This window comes from Poromitra crassiceps, assembly GCF_964638095.1.
Source record: "Poromitra crassiceps genome assembly, chromosome: 3".
In the NCBI taxonomy this organism is placed as follows: domain Eukaryota; kingdom Metazoa; phylum Chordata; class Actinopteri; order Beryciformes; family Melamphaidae; genus Poromitra; species Poromitra crassiceps.
This window is the reverse complement of record NC_139625.1, coordinates 50,110,438-50,126,675: the sequence shown is the minus strand read 5'-3', so window position 1 is coordinate 50,126,675 and position 16,238 is coordinate 50,110,438. Positions and strand designations below refer to the sequence as shown.

Genomic DNA, 16,238 nt, shown 5'->3' with positions numbered 1-16,238 from the left:
GACTTCTAATAGCCTGCGGGCCAAAGCCAGATCGAGTGGACGCCGTGAAGTGGACCACACTAATCTGACACATGGGACTCATAGATTTAACACATGTAACCAATAGTAGAATGCTGAATAAAATGTGTTACTAAATTATTTTCCATGTAGTTTGGGCTTGTAGTACAGTAGCAAGCTATAATATACATATCATTAGTTTTCAAATGTTCCTCTTTAACCCAACATAGAAAGCCACTAATGCTCATACATTACTCTACACCAGCATTTCCTTTTTATTTATTATTTATTTTGAATGAAAACGCACTATATGTTGAAATCTGTGAGAGCAGAGAGCAATTTGCAAACCAAGTCTATTGCTTGTTGCTCCCAGTGGATGCTTTGGCCTCTTCAGGATCACGTTTCTCCAGAACACTGGGTTCCTGGCCCCAGGAAGTGAGCAAGCCTCTCCAAACTGGCCATATTTGGAGAGTGTTCGAGTGCCCCATTGTTGTGACAAGAACAATGAATCTAAAATGAGACAGCCGACAAGGGAAAGGAAAACAAAATAAAGATGCCTGCCTCTCAAAAATCATCAGATGGAAGCTCTTTCTTTTTTTTCTGTATTTGCAGCCACATCATGGAAATCTCGTCAGCTGACGCTGATGGCGGGCCCTTGTCTTTGAAGTGGGGTTAAAAAAAGCTGTATTTAGTTTGCATTGTGTGCAGAAACTAATTTATAGGAGTTGACCCTGGCTCCTCTTTTGTGCGACAGCCATCTTGGAAAACAATGGCAGGAAGGCTTGAAACCTGAGAGGAACTGAATCTGCTGTTTTCCATTTTTTTCTGCTCTTATTCAACACAGTATTTTCCCTCCCAGAGTAAAATAGCTCTGTTTTTGTGTCCAAGAGGAGTCATAAAGCGATGTCTAAGCATTCCATGGCCAGGCAATAGGGCTGAGTTTAACTGGACACATGGGGACAGTTGTTTTGTACCACATGGAGCAGGGGGCCTGACAGAGGAAGCCATGGCCGCCTGGCGACCCCACGGTGACCCAGCGGCCTCCTCATGGAGGGATCAAGGCCTAGATGGGAGCCGGCTGAGGGTTAGAGGTTTAAGGGTAACAAATCAAGCAACACTTTACTGGTATTTAACCCCCCCCATGCCATATCTCTAACTCTGGGACTGGGCCATGCATGCGCACGCACACAAACACACAATAAGGTTTGCTGGGTGTACGTGGGGGAGTGTTCCCCTCTCTTAGAATAGAAGTGGAGCAGGTCAGGTCTGGGGATGATTACATTGCGGTGGGGAGGAGAGCTGGAGAGAGGAGGGTTGCTTAGTTTGATCTCTCTGCAGGACAATAGGTCAATACTGAAGGTCAGCTGCGGAGCCTCTGGACTCATGGGTCTCCATTAGAGTGGCACTATCCAAGTTATCAAATGAGAAGAGTCTTCTTTACTTAGAAGCCACTATGCCTTCTTACACTCATTCTCCCACGTGGTGGCAGCTTCCTTCTTTGCTCTTATCCTTTTTGTGTGCAGTAAAGAGGAGGACAGGACAGCGACCCCCTGTAGACAGTGCATATCTGCCCCTAAAAGCATCATTCAACTTGATGTTGACTTGTGCCCAGCTGTGTTTCTGCCATTAGTAAGTGCTCATCAAAGGAACTGAGGCTGTAAAAATGTGGAAAGTCACACGCACCTTTACATGGAAATCAGTTGTTTACCTGTTGTTGGCACTCGCATGGCTTCTGTTTACAAAGTACAGTTCCATCTACAAATTGTGTTTGTTGTTTATATGCATGCCAGGAAAATATTCAAAATCATTAATTATTTATTTATCAATCGAAAATGCATATACAAAATCACACTGTACAATGTAAAGTACAGGCTTGTATAATTATAGGAGCATAAAACATGGACAGAACATTATGTAGACATTTTGTACAGTCCCATTCATGGGCGCATTCATGGTGATGACATATAGACCTGATTAATTAGCAGTTTATTTGAATGTGACCTCAGCTCTCTGGCTCAGCAGATGTATTAATCCCTTGTATGGAGAATACTGTAACAGACTACTTGGCTTGCTAGCTGACGTTAACGGTTAGCTAACAGCTTATATTATACTACACACAGTATATACAATATAGAAGTGCAGCTTATACAACAATGTGACTTATTATAAAATGCCAGAGTATGATTTAACCATGCCTATACTGTATAACAGCATATGTCAAAGTCCTGCACCAGTCTATACTGTATAACACCATATGTCAAAGTCCTGCACCAGTCTATACTGTATAACACCATATGTCAAAGTCCTGCACCAGTCTAAACTGGCAGATCAAGAACCCAGAACTCTGCAAAAACTGCAAGGAGTGAATGAGCAAAACAACAATGTATCAGCCATCCACGTTCACAAGCCTCAACAGAATTTATAATGCAGCAAAAGAGGTCACTGTCAGGTCGAACCTTCATCAGAAATGATCCTGTTGACCCCCCTGGAGTGTGACGAGAGGGCAGTGAGTGACGCAGGTGAGAGACAGGCGTACCTCCCAGCCCCCGGACCGCACCTCTCTTATCTGCCTATGGAACGGAGGAGGAAGGAGTGACAAAGGCCAGGGCCTTGGGTGTGATAAGGAAGGGCCCGATGTCCTGCTTTGCCCCCCCTGGCTGTCCACTGCAGGGGCCACACAGGGGCCAGGAGCCTGACTGCAGCCAGGAAGGGCTCCAAGGCAGCGTTTTCACACAAGGGTATGAGTCTGACCCTATGCTGGCAGAGACACAGAATGTTGCTGTGTAAGTATACGTGGTAGAAATGGGAAGGGTGGGGTGGGGCGGAGAGAGAGATAGTGAAAAGAGGGAGAGAAAGAGACAGACAGCCAGGCAGCCAGGCAGGCAGACAGACAGCCAGCCAGGCAGACAGACAGCCAGCCAGGCAGGCAGACAGCCAGCCAGCCAGGCAGACAGACAGCCAGCCAGGCAGGCAGACAGACAGCCAGCCAGGCAGACAGACAGACAGACAGACAGACAGACAGAGAGAGAGGGTCAGTTGGAGTTCAGGGCACATTTTTTGCCGGTAGTCTCACACTGCAGGCAAGCTAAATTGCTTCCGGATCTAGGTATCCACCCCTGCACAGTGCAGATTAACCCTTCCTATTCAGCCCTCCTCCCTCCCGCTTTCCCTCCTTTCATCCTCCCATCTTCTCTCCCTCCCTCCTGCTCTCCCTTCTTTCATCCTCCCATCTTCTCTCCCTCCCACACCGAGTGGCAGTTGTGTTCTTTTCGCTCCACTACTAATCCCTTCTCACTCTCACTGTCCTCCTTCTGGCTCCTGTGGCAGTGTGGCAGTCAGTCCTGGTGGGTGCCATGGCACAGGGTGACGTGGCAGTCAGTCCTGGTGGGTGCCATGGCACAGGGTGACGATGTCAGTGGGGAAGCAGTCTTTGAGCAGGATCCCTCTGTCTCTCTGGCAGTCCAGCTCTCCTATGAAACCGTACCAGTAGATGACGAGGCCCGGACCAAACCTGCAGAGCAACACAAAAGACACAAAACCAGTCATTTGTTAGTACTTCATCACTGCTGTCATCTTAGAGAGCTCTTAAGTAGCTATCAATTAGTTGTAGTTGTTTTAAAATGAGTCCTGCCAAAAGCTTACGGCTGTTGACTTTGGATTTGGGAGACATGACAAAGGGAGACTGGTTGTGTTTACACAGCCAGATGTTGGCAGAAATAGAGTAACAGCAGAGATAGAAAGATGGAACGCTTGCGAGATTGATCTATCAGCGATAAGGTAGTGGAGGTGTACTGCTTTGATCACCATCCAGGAAACTTGTGCTGAATCAAACAAATAGCCGCCAGGAAGATAACATCTTTCTGACGGAGTGATACACACTCCATCACATTACAATGGCACTGAAATAACAATAATCAGTGAATGAAATAACAAAGCTCGACCAAGGCCACCGGAACCTGTCGTCGGAAGCCTTTGGCGCAGAGCAGAGCCACGGAGAGTTCAACAGAAAGTCTCAGACTTAAACACAGCATCCGCTAGTGTTAGCCAGTCCAACAGTGTCCAGCTGTTTCATTCACATTCACTTTGAACGCCAAGGCAACTCTGCCTTACTTGGCGAGCACTGCAGTTCCCAAAGAACCATAAATAATGACGACATGCCAAGTCAAGTTCAAACAATATTTAAATGCAAGGTGTTTTCATTGTTTCCTTTCCTTTCTTTTGTCCTGCTCTCTTCTCTTCCTCTCATCCGTTGCTGCTTCTGTGTCTTATAGGCACTATTGTACATCTGAAGGTCTGTTGGAAGGTGCAGAAACAATTAAAACAGTGGAGTTTTTCACCGGGGATGTGCAACGTTATTTCACTACTTCTCCTGACAAAAGCGATAAATCATCTTTCAAGCTATTTATTATGCCCCGAAGAGCCACTGGCGGCCCCCTCTGCCTCATATAGATCAGACCTATTCTTTGAACATTAGCTGCCATGCATAAAGACATGTCACAGTTGAACTCTGAGCAGAGAGCACCTCAGCCCCCACATGCAAAAACAGATTGGGGGGGCTGGCTGAGCAGAGCGTGGTCATTGGGGGGGCTGGCTGAGCAGAGCGTGGTCATTGGGGGGGCTGGCTGAGCAGAGCGTGGTCATTGGGGGGGCTGGCTGAGCAGAGCGTGGTCATTGGGGGGGCTGGCTGAGCAGAGCGTGGTCATTGGGGGGGCTGGCTGAGCAGAGCGTGGTCATTGGGGGGGCTGGCTGAGCAGAGCGTGGTCATTGGGGGGGCTGGCTGAGCAGAGCGTGGTCTGGTCCCAGACACTCTATCTGCAGACAGTTAACAGTGTTGTGTGCTCTCCTGAGACCGAGACAGGAAGCTGGCCAAAGGGCCACGGAGAACAGCATAAGTTCAGCCCCAAGGTAAAGTGCATAAAACTTGTGATCAGTCGTTTCCTATCAAAAATACTGGCTCAAACACCCCTAATAATAATTATAGGATCATCATTCAGTCATTCCCATGATGATAGTTTATGAGCTTATTATAAATACTCAGATGGTTAACCTTAGAACTTTGACAAGGTATTTTAACCGCATAAATTACCAATACTAGTGCTGGAATCAGCTGTCATGACATTGCCCTCTGCATGCATGAACTGTGCTGTGCTGTGACTGGGCCTTGAGGCGGTGCATGTTCTACATACTGTACATGTATGCAGATAGACAGACATGACAAAAATATGGGACTATTATGTGCACAAACGCATGCCATGCACGCACACACACACACACACTACTGCGGCTCTCCAACAGGCTCTTAAAGCGGTACATGCCCCTGCACCCCATGCCTGCATTGGGTGTTTTACAGTGTGTGATTTACGGTGCTGTATCTATGAGCAAACAGGCCAAAGCTAACAGCCCCGGAGAAACCCCGCAGATGCACGCTGCAAGTTCACCGCAATGTCACACACATAGCTCAGCCTCTCAGCGCTGGATAAGGCTCGAGCCCCCTTTCCCCTCTCATCGTTTCCACGCCTGGCCGCCGCACATGGCACATGGCCGCCAACTCTTAATATGGAAATGTTATGGAAACAAAACCTAAACATTTACATTAGATGACTTTGGAAAAGGGGGTTATGCTCTTCTTTTTATTTGCCTGCCGCGCCGTATGTATTTCCTGCGCTCTGGATGTGGAATGGGGAGGTGAGGCTGGAGGAGGAGAAAGGGGGGGAGCGGTTCAGAGAGTGGAGAGAGGCAACCTTCTGAAAAGGTTAAAACTGTACATCAACAGATAAGGCGGCGGCGTGCGATACATCATGTCCAGGCTCTGTCAGGGGAGGCCAGACACAAATTGAAACAAGCAAAATTATAAACACAGGGGAGCAGTGTCACCAAGGCCTTTCCATACCGTAAAGAAAATAAATGGACTTTGAATCCGACTCAGAATTAATACAAGTCAATACTGCAGGGACCTTGAGGTAAAAATCACACGTGGATAGAAACAATAACAGGGATGGGGGATGGTTTGAGGGCAGGGGGTCAAGGCAGAAGGCTGATGACTGGTATGAGATTCTCAAGAAAAAGTTCCAAGCAGCATCTCTCTCACACACACACACACACACACACACACACACACACACACACACACACACACACACACACACACACACACACACACACACACACACACACACACACAGTCACCAGAGAGAGTAAATATAAAGAAATAAGAAGCTATACTTGTCTCCACTCCCTCTGAAGTTCTGTGTTGTAATGGCTGACAAAGTGATTGGAGGCTCGGTTTGAGTTTGGAGGCTAATTGTGGTTTATTATGTGGGCCGGCTCATCTTAACCTGGCGTGTGCTTATTATACACACACCACTTCAGAGTCAAAGTCAGCCATCTTCCAATAAACACCTAACTATGGAAGGAGTTGGTGGAATTGTTTGTGAAACGTAGCTAATTTCAGCGAGGGGGCGCTTGCTTCAGCGAGGGGGGCGCTTGCTTGACGAGCCTGGGCGTGGATTGCGGCTGCCAGCCGTGTTGTCGTTAGTGTTAATGAGCGGGCGGTGGTGGCTTTTAAAGCAGGTGCCAAGCAGCTTCCAGCGGCATCTTAATGAGAGCAAGGCATTCACCAACAAAAGCTCTCGGATGTGTTATTACTGCCTGCCTGCACACACAGCAACCACTCACACACACACAGCTCAAATCTCTATCTTAAACGCACAACACACACACAGTTCTCTATCCAAACAAAATATCAACTGCAAAAGGAAATTAAAATACAACCAACTATAAATTAGAACCTTCAAAAATGTGTCAACTATTTCATTTGATTTCTGCCCTTCTCACTTTCTCCAAAGTCCGCGCTCCCTCCAGGAGCATGGTTGAAAACTCTGCGTTTAACATTCCTACTGAACACACAGATCAAGGTTAATTTGATCTGCCAAGTTTGGTGAGAAAAAGCTTGACTAAAACTAGAGGCCGAACAGTTCTGCCAAAACACATTACACGACGTGATGAATTATCAATAAAATCTAGATGAATTTACGCTCGACTTTAAAACACTCTCACCTCATTTTACATACCACACAGGCCCATTTTAAACAAACGCCCCTGCAATGATTTAGACAGCATAAGCCTCTACCTGACTGTGAACTCTATGGGTCTGAGGTCTCCCCACAAAGACCTCTTTGTTTTGGGCATCCATACATCAGGTCACAAGGTAAGGCCGGTAACGCACTGCTAAACATGAGCTTTAGTCAGTCTTTTCTCTGTTCCCTGGATTGCATGTATGGAACCTGCTCAACCTCTTCTGAGGCAGAAGGCACAGACTCAGACAGCGAAGGGCCTGAAAGGGAGAGAGGGAACACAAGTCTGTGTGTGTGGGAGACAGAGGAACCTAGTAAATGCAAAAGACAGAAATTGTGTGTATTAGTCTATTCCAGTTTATTTATAGCCCTTTATTACAGTCATGTCTCAAAGGGCTTTAAATATACCATACATGTCATATACCATACTACACCATACATATACAGAAATGTCAACATTACACATACATACGGACACGGTAATATCCAGGTCAAATACGTACTTCATATACATCGTTTACTACATCGTATACATACTAGAGATCATCTTATTAGTAAGAAATGGCTGTGGTCAGTCCTGGTGGTAAGTCCATGCTATAGGCAGCTGATTAATACAGGGTTCCTACACATTTTCAATCCAAAAATTACAGACTTTTTCCCAGACTGATTTGTTTTGAAGATTTTGTCTGGTGTTCAGTATGATTCACGCAGATACGCTAACTAGGTCATATCACTGTATAGATGAAGATTGTTCTTCACAGCCACACATATCAGAATATATGTGAGATGATTGGCAGGGTTCCTACACGGTTTTGATTTAAAAATTCCATATTTTAAACCAGACCCTATGTTCTGGACTGGATTTGATCTTGGATGGTATTTGATATAATGCATGCTGACAGTGGCTGCATCCCTCTATCTGAACATTATTCTTCACATCAACAAAAACTGTGGACTCAAAGTGGCTCTACAACAACATAAAAGCTATATTTGTGTCTATTGGATCTGAACTACATCATTTTCCAGACTTTTGCAGACAGACATGGAAATGATAAAATAAACTTTTTTTAATACTTTGCAGACCTGCATAGTAGGAACCCTGTTAATAGGAGTTTATTTGATCTGAGCTTGAGTTTGTGTGTTTGTGCCTGCATGTCAGGTGTCAGGACATCTCCAGCAGGTCACTGTACATCTAGCTTAGGTATTCCAAGTAGGGAGCACAATATATCGGTATCAGCCGATGTTAGTCATTTTTTTTAATCGGTATCGATCCAATGAGCAAAATAACAGCAATGTTAAAGGAGAATTTCGTTTTTTTTTTAACCTGGAGTCCTCTCCTCACATTAATTATTATCTGACGACTCACCCAGTGTTCTCCGCAGTGATTTGGACCGTCGTAGGCGTTGTTGTGATCGAAATAGTACTCTAAGCCAGTCCTTGAATGCGCTCCGTTGGGGCCACATGGCAGCGTGCTCTTCCTCCATGTAAATCAGGGGTGTCAGACTCATATTAGGTAGAGGGCCGGATTTGTTCAACTGAGACCTCATGGGGGCCGGATTTTCTTCTTTTACTAAAATCAATTCGACTCATTTACCCATTTACTTCACAAAAGAAATACTGCTCTTTCCATTTATCTTGAAACTGCCTGCATTCCGTGTCAACCTTTTTCTTTTTCGACACGGATCTTGTTGATTCCTTTGTTTTTTGGTAGGTAGCCGAATGCGCGATTCAATTCCAGCGTGGCATCATGGCGGCTTTGTTTACACCTGATGACCTACTGACATACTTGCTTATTAGCCACACGTAGTTCATGATAATGGGGTGCAAATTTAATAATAATAATAATAATAATATATATATATATATTTTATATTCCAAAACATCTTGCGGGCCGGATGAAACCTGCCCGCAGGCCGGATCCGGCCCGCGGGCCGTATCTCTGACATCCCTGATGTAAATAGACTGTTTTCTTCCCGTGTTCAAACCATATCGTCAAGTCAGTACACAGCCCAGCCGGCAGTCAAGTCTCGCGGGACTTGACGAGAGTTGGTGAAACTCAGCCCGAATGAGGAAATGAGATCCCTGTAGAGTAGTGGAAATAGCCCGGGGGTGAATAGCAGTCTGATGTTTCTTTAGGGGTCATATAATGACGATATGGGTAGAACACGGGAAGAAAACTGTCTATTTACATGGAGGAACAGCACGCTGCCATGTGGCCCCGACGGAGCGCATTCAAGGACTGGCTTGGAGTACTATTTCGATCACAACAACGCCTACGATGGTCCAAATCACTGCAGAGAACACTGGGTGAGTCGTCAGATAATAATTAATGTGAGGAGAGGGCTCCAGGTTAAAAAAAAACGAAATTCTCTTTTAATATCGGTTATCTGTATTGGCCGGAATTTTCATAATGAGAGGAAACAATGCGGTAAAATCTATGATTTATGAGCTTTTCCAAATGTTTTAGAAATAAAGAAGGATGTTGTGTTTTCAAATTCACTGTGTTTACATGAGTTTTTCAGTATGTACATGATTATCATAGAAACTTGTTTTTATACAGATCGACTTCGGACATCGGTAAATTTTCATATGGTTGCATCTAGTTCCACTGGCCTGGCAGCAGCAGTCTGAGGTCTGCAGTAAGCCAGGTAGCCTGGTGATGAAGACAGTCCTGACAACACAGGCATCCATGCACACAAACAGGATATGTAAAGGCTGGCTCTGCCTGGAGGGCTGTCCTCCAACTGGGAGGTAAATAAGCCCTGGCTACATACTATACATCCTACTGTCCCATAAATAACAGGAGTTGAATGGAAGAGTCGGCTGCCCTCACCCTCAGACAAGTTATTAACATGACTAGAGCTAAGAATAGAACGCCGCCTTCTCTCCCCACCTCCCCCATCATCTTCATGGCGGAGGAAAAGTTAAATTCTGCTCAGGACAGGTATGTAAAACACAAATACACAGCAGCCATAGCAGACCATGTGACTGCTAAACATACACAAGCACCATAATTAATAGGGAAATAGAAGGCAATAAAGAATAATAATAATCAAACATCTTCCGCCAGGTGTAATTCTCCTTCACGTTTTGATCTTTTCTGTCGATGGGCTATGGAAATGGAACATGACGTGGACGTGCTGCGTCTTCCTTTGTGGCTGTTGGGAGGTAGCAAGTGTGTTTTATGCGTACATGTGTTTGTGTAGCATGGCGTTGGGAGGGTTAACATGAGGGAGTGTGTAGGTGTAATGTGTGATCAGGAGGGGTGTGGGAGGTCAAGTTGAGGGAATGAGTTGTGAGTTTATGTTGGTGTGTGTGTGTGTGTGTGTGTGTGTGTGTGTGTGTGTGTGTGCGTGTGCGTGTGCGTGTGAGAGAGAGTTGTAGTAGGAGGTAATTTACGCTCACTGGTGCAAGATGCCAATATGTGCAGGGAGATTAGAGGAGGATTACAGTGCTTTATCTGGAAACCATAGCAACCAGTGTAACCTCTGGAGCAGGACCTGCCCTCAGCCCTCTGACCTACCACAAAATTAGCCAGAGCTCAACCCTAACCTACCAGGAGCCAGAGACACTGTGATACACTTTGCCAGCCACAGCAGAGGGGAAACACAGTCAAAGGCGGGCAGAGGGACGGCCATTTTGTGTCCGCTGCTGTGCCTTGCCTGGCATATCATCCAAACTCACAAAAGTGATTAATCAAGACCTACCAGACAATTCTTAGTATTTGCAAATGACACTCTAGTGCATTTTAAACTGCTTAGAGCATACATGGGCAACATACGGCCCGCGGGCCGTATGCGGCCCGCGGGCGCCCCCTGTGTGGCCCGCGATGGAATTGCAAAAAAAAAAAAAAAAAAAAAAAAAAAATTTCTTTTTTTTTTACAGTGCACCTGAACGCAACATGCAAGATACCCGCTGAATAAGTGTCCAAATGTTCATGTCATTCTGGCCAATACTCTTCTGTTATAGCATTTCAGTCTGGAATATGGAATATATTTCAATAATATTTATGACTAAAAGGCTAAAAGTAATCTCATGTGTAAGAAATGACTGTTCTACATTGAAGTAGAAATTTTAATAATTAACTTGTTGGTTTTGGATTTATTTAGCTTCAAGAGTGCATTTTTGTTCTTGTGTGACCCTCAACACAGGCTTTGAGAATCCCGGGCCACTTACTGATACTTAAGCTTAAAATAACCCACTCATATTCTGGTTTATTTCAAGAAAAACATTTCGGCTAGTGGAAATTCGAATTGGCTGGTAACTTTAAAATCTAGCAGCCATATTGGCAGGTGGTCAAAAAAGTTAATTTCAAGCACTGAAGAGGGAGAGACATAGGAGTGAGTGAGAAAAGGATCAAATATTGGTGGTTAAGACTGAATAATGACATCACAACTGTTAATTTAAAATGAGTTATTCCTCTAAACCTGGCTTCAAATGCCCAAAATGTTTCGCGCTGGCGCCGTTCAGCCCTCAGCAAAAACTGGTAGCGAGGACATTTTTTTGTGGCCCTCTCTATCATCAAAGTTGCCCATCCATGGGTTACGGCGTGACAATATTTGTTCGGCCCCCGGCAACAATCTGGGTTTCTCATGTGGCCCCCCATGAAAAACAGTTGCCCACCCCTGGCTTAGAGTAACAGATGTGTGGGTTTACTGCATTAGCACAATCATACTGTCAATCACAAAGAACCAATTACTTTAGTATACAATTAGCTTTAACGATCGTTTCAACTTTCTATCACCCATTGCATTATCTTATGTGGCAAACTCACCAATCTGGAACCTGGAAGTAGGTTAAAACAAACTATAATAAGTACCGGTATTTGCGAATTCAATTTGACTTACATTATTTCACTTTTTTCTGAAATGGTGACGGGAGTATCAAACTGTAGCCCTTTATTGACCTCACCCCTATCTCACAAAGCCCTCACGCTCTCACAACACTATCTCACAAAGCCCTCATGCTCTCACAACACTATCTCACAAAGCCCTCATGCTCTCACAACACTATCTCACAAAGCCCTCATGCTCTCACAACACTATCTCACAAAGCCCTCATGCTCTCACAGCACTATCTCACAAAGCCCTCATCCTCTCACAACACTATCTCACAAAGCCCTCATGCTCTCACAACACTATCTCACAAAGCCCTCATGCTCTCACAACACTATCTCACAAAGCCCTCATGCTCTCACAACACTATCTCACAAAGCCCTCACGCTCTCACAACACTATCTCACAAAGCCCTCACGCTCTCACAACACTATCTCACAAAGCCCTCACGCTCTCACAGCACTATCTCACAAAGCCCTCACGCTCTCACAGCACTATCTCACAAAGCCCTCACGCTCTCACAGCACTATCTCACAAAGCCCTCACGCTCTCACAGCACTATCAGTCTCCACAAATGTGACGCCTTCGGAAACCTCTGCAGCCTCTATCTCCCACTGGCATAGTATCACATTCTGTGAGCTCAGAGCCACTCACAGCCTCCTATCAGCCCAGCCACCTTCTCACACCAACCTACCATCTTATCACCTGACAGACCCTATTCTGTATCAATCAGCTGTATTGATAACCTGATTAACGCATGATTCTGTGGACGAGCTAAAATGCATCATAAAACACATCTTATTTGCATTTTGGTGAAACAATAGCAAACCATAAAATGCATAGCCTCAAAACACCATTTGGTCTTAATTAGGATCGCTTTGTATAATGCCATGTTTCCCAAACATCCTCAACCCAAATGGAGGAGTCCTAATCAATGTTTGGAACTTGTTAAGTCCCTTAACTAAGCATGTCGCCGACCACATTAGCAACACATAACTGAGGGTCCAGTGTGTGTTGTTGTGTGTAATGTGTGTGTGTTGTTGTGTGTAATGTGTCCCGGTCCCCTCTCAGATCTATGGCGTCACGGTCCAACGCGCTCTGACACACTCTGGTCTGCTTTGGATGTGGAGCAGAACCAAACGAGGTGTGGTCTAGCCTGGGCTTAGTCTGTTTAGTGTTAAGAACTTGGTCTAAACAGCACGGAGGACACTGCATACAACAAAACAACACACCAACAACATCTCCATGACTGACAACAGAACAATGCACGTTTTTGTTAGGAACTATGGAAGAGTGCCGGCAGCCCCATGACCCCCCCACTAAATTCAACGACCCTTTCCCTAGACTCTCTGAGCATCCTTCCTTCTTTCACATGCAATCTGTATGTCTCTGGCTTCTGAACTCAACCTTTCTGATATGAATGCACTCTCTCTCGTTCATTCTCTGTCTCTAGAAGGGCCAACAGTCAGACAGTCAGAGTTCACCTGATCCTCTCTCACATATTGGCTCTCCATCCCTCGATAATGGCCCTCTACATCATTAAAATGGACCGTTCCCTTCAGTTATGACACACTGAGTGGGTATTCATTAAGACTTGATGTTGATGCTAGCAGAATAAATTCTTATTATGGCAATGGCCACAAACGGTATCTTCCATGCAAGTACAGAACTGAGCTCATGAGTAGGTGTGTGTCTGTATGTGTAAATGCATTTCTAATTGACATATTTTAAATAATGTGTAAGGAAAGAGTGAGATGCCCTTCATTATATCTGACAAGGGAAGCAAAAATATGGGAAGAGAAAAATGACATGTCTCAGAGGGTTTCACTGTTTCACATGAGGCTTATTAGGGCTCCAAAGCCAAACACTGGCCAATGGCCATAGTGCTTTGGAGATGTGTCCAGAAAGCCCCTATGGCCTTTGATGATGAGTCCCCATGTCTATGAGCTCTGCTTGGAGACAGGATGAGTCCACATGTCTATGAGCTCTTCTTGGAGACATGATGAGTCCACATGTCTATAAGCTCTGCTTGGAGACAGGATGAGTCCACATGTCTATGAGCTCTTCTTGGAGACATGATGAGTCCACATGTCTATAAGCTCTTCTTGGAGACATGATGAGTCCTCATGTCTATAAGCTCTGCTTGGAGACAGGATGAGTCCCCATGTCTATGAGCTCTGCTTGGAGACAGGATGAGTCCCCATGTCTATGAGCTCTTCTTGGAGACATGATGAGTCCCCATGTCTATAAGCTCTTCTTGGAGACATGATGAGTCCCCATGTCTATAAGCTCTGCTTGGAGACATGATGAGTCCTCATGTCTATAAGCTCTGCTTGGAGACAGGATGAGTCCCCATGTCTATGAGCTCTTCTTGGAGACAGGATGAGTCCCCATGTCTATGAGCTCTTCTTGGAGACATGATGAGTCCCCATGTCTATAAGCTCTTCTTGGAGACATGATGAGTCCCCATGTCTATAAGCTCTGCTTGGAGACATGATGAGTCCTCATGTCTATAAGCTCTGCTTGGAGACAGGATGAGTCCCCATGTCTATGAGCTCTTCTTGGAGACATGATGAGTCCCCATGTCTATAAGCTCTGCTTGGAGACATGATGAGTCCACATGTCTATGAGCTCTTCTTGGAGACAGGATGAGTCCACATGTCTATAAGCTCTGCTTGGAGACAGGATGAGTCCCCATGTCTATAAGCTCTGCTTGGAGACAGGATGAGTCCCCATGTCTATAAGCTCTTCTTGGAGACAGGATGAGTCCCCATGTCTATAAGCTCTTCTTGGAGACATGATGAGTCCTCATGTCTATAAGCTCTTCTTGGAGACAGGATGAGTCCCCATGTCTATGAGCTCTTCTTGGAGACAGGATGAGTCCCCATGTCTATGAGCTCTTCTTGGAGACATGATGAGTCCTCATGTCTATAAGCTCTTCTTGGAGACATGATGAGTCCCCATGTCTATAAGCTCTTCTTGGAGACATGATGAGTCCTCATGTCTATAAGCTCTTCTTGGAGACATGATGAGTCCCCATGTCTATAAGCTCTTCTTGGAGACAGGATGAGTCCCCATGTCTATGAGCTCTTCTTGGAGACATGATGAGTCCCCATGTCTATGAGCTCTTCTTGGAGACAGGATGAGTCCCCATGTCTATAAGCTCTTCTTGGAGACATGATGAGTCCTCATGTCTATAAGCTCTTCTTGGAGACATGATGAGTCCCCATGTCTATAAGCTCTTCTTGGAGACAGGATGAGTCCACATGTCTATAAGCTCTTCTTGGAGACATGATGAGTCCCCATGTCTATGAGCTCTTCTTGGAGACAGGATGAGTCCCCATGTCTATAAGCTCTTCTTGGAGACATGATGAGTCCACATGTCTATAAGCTCTTCTTGGAGACATGATGAGTCCTCATGTCTATAAGCTCTTCTTGGAGACATGATGAGTCCCCATGTCTATAAGCTCTGCTTGGAGACATGATGAGTCCCCATGTCTATAAGCTCTTCTTGGAGACATGATGAGTCCTCATGTCTATAAGCTCTTCTTGGAGACAGGATGAGTCCCCATGTCTATAAGCTCTGCTTGGAGACATGATGAGTCCCCATGTCTATAAGCTCTTCTTGGAGACATGATGAGTCCTCATGTCTATAAGCTCTTCTTGGAGACATGATGAGTCCCCATGTCTATAAGCTCTTCTTGGAAACAGGATGAGTCCCCATGTCTATAAGCTCTTCTTGGAAACAGGATGAGTCCCCATGTCTATAAGCTCTTCTTGGAGACAGGATGAGTCCCCATGTCTATAAGCTCTGCTTGGAGACATGATGAGTCCCCATGTCTATAAGCTCTGCTTGGAGACATGATGAGTCCACATGTCTATAAGCTCTTCTTGGAGACATGATGAGTCCCCATGTCTATAAGCTCTTCTTGGAGACATGATGAGTCCCCATGTCTATAAGCTCTTCTTGGAGACATGATGAGTCCTCATGTCTATAAGCTCTGCTTGGAGACAGGATGAGTCCCCATGTCTATAAGCTCTTCTTGGAGACAGGATGAGTCCCCATGTCTATAAGCTCTGCTTGGAGACATGATGAGTCCACATGTCTATAAGCTCTTCTTGGAGACATGATGAGTCCCCATGTCTATAAGCTCTTCTTGGAGACATGATGAGTCCTCATGTCTATAAGCTCTGCTTGGAGACATGATGAGTCCACATGTCTATAAGCTCTTCTTGGAGACATGATGAGTCCCCATGTCTATAAGCTCTTCTTGGAGACATGATGAGTCCTCATGTCTATAAGCTCTGCTTGGAGACAGGATGAGTCCCCATG

The 16,238-nt window shown here is 45.3% G+C and overlaps 1 protein-coding gene across 1 annotated transcript in view; it reads right to left on the bottom strand.

Annotated features, from left to right (window-relative positions):
- Positions 1 to 3,300: 3,300 nt before the first annotated feature.
- cdin1 (CDAN1 interacting nuclease 1) overlaps positions 3,301 to 16,238 on the bottom strand; it is an 84,633-nt gene continuing 71,695 nt past the window's right edge. The window contains exon 12 of the mRNA XM_083633453.1: positions 3,301 to 3,508. Coding sequence (XP_083489579.1) covers positions 3,373 to 3,508 — 136 coding nt within the window. The 3' untranslated portion in view covers positions 3,301 to 3,372. The remainder of the gene's footprint in view (positions 3,509 to 16,238) is intronic.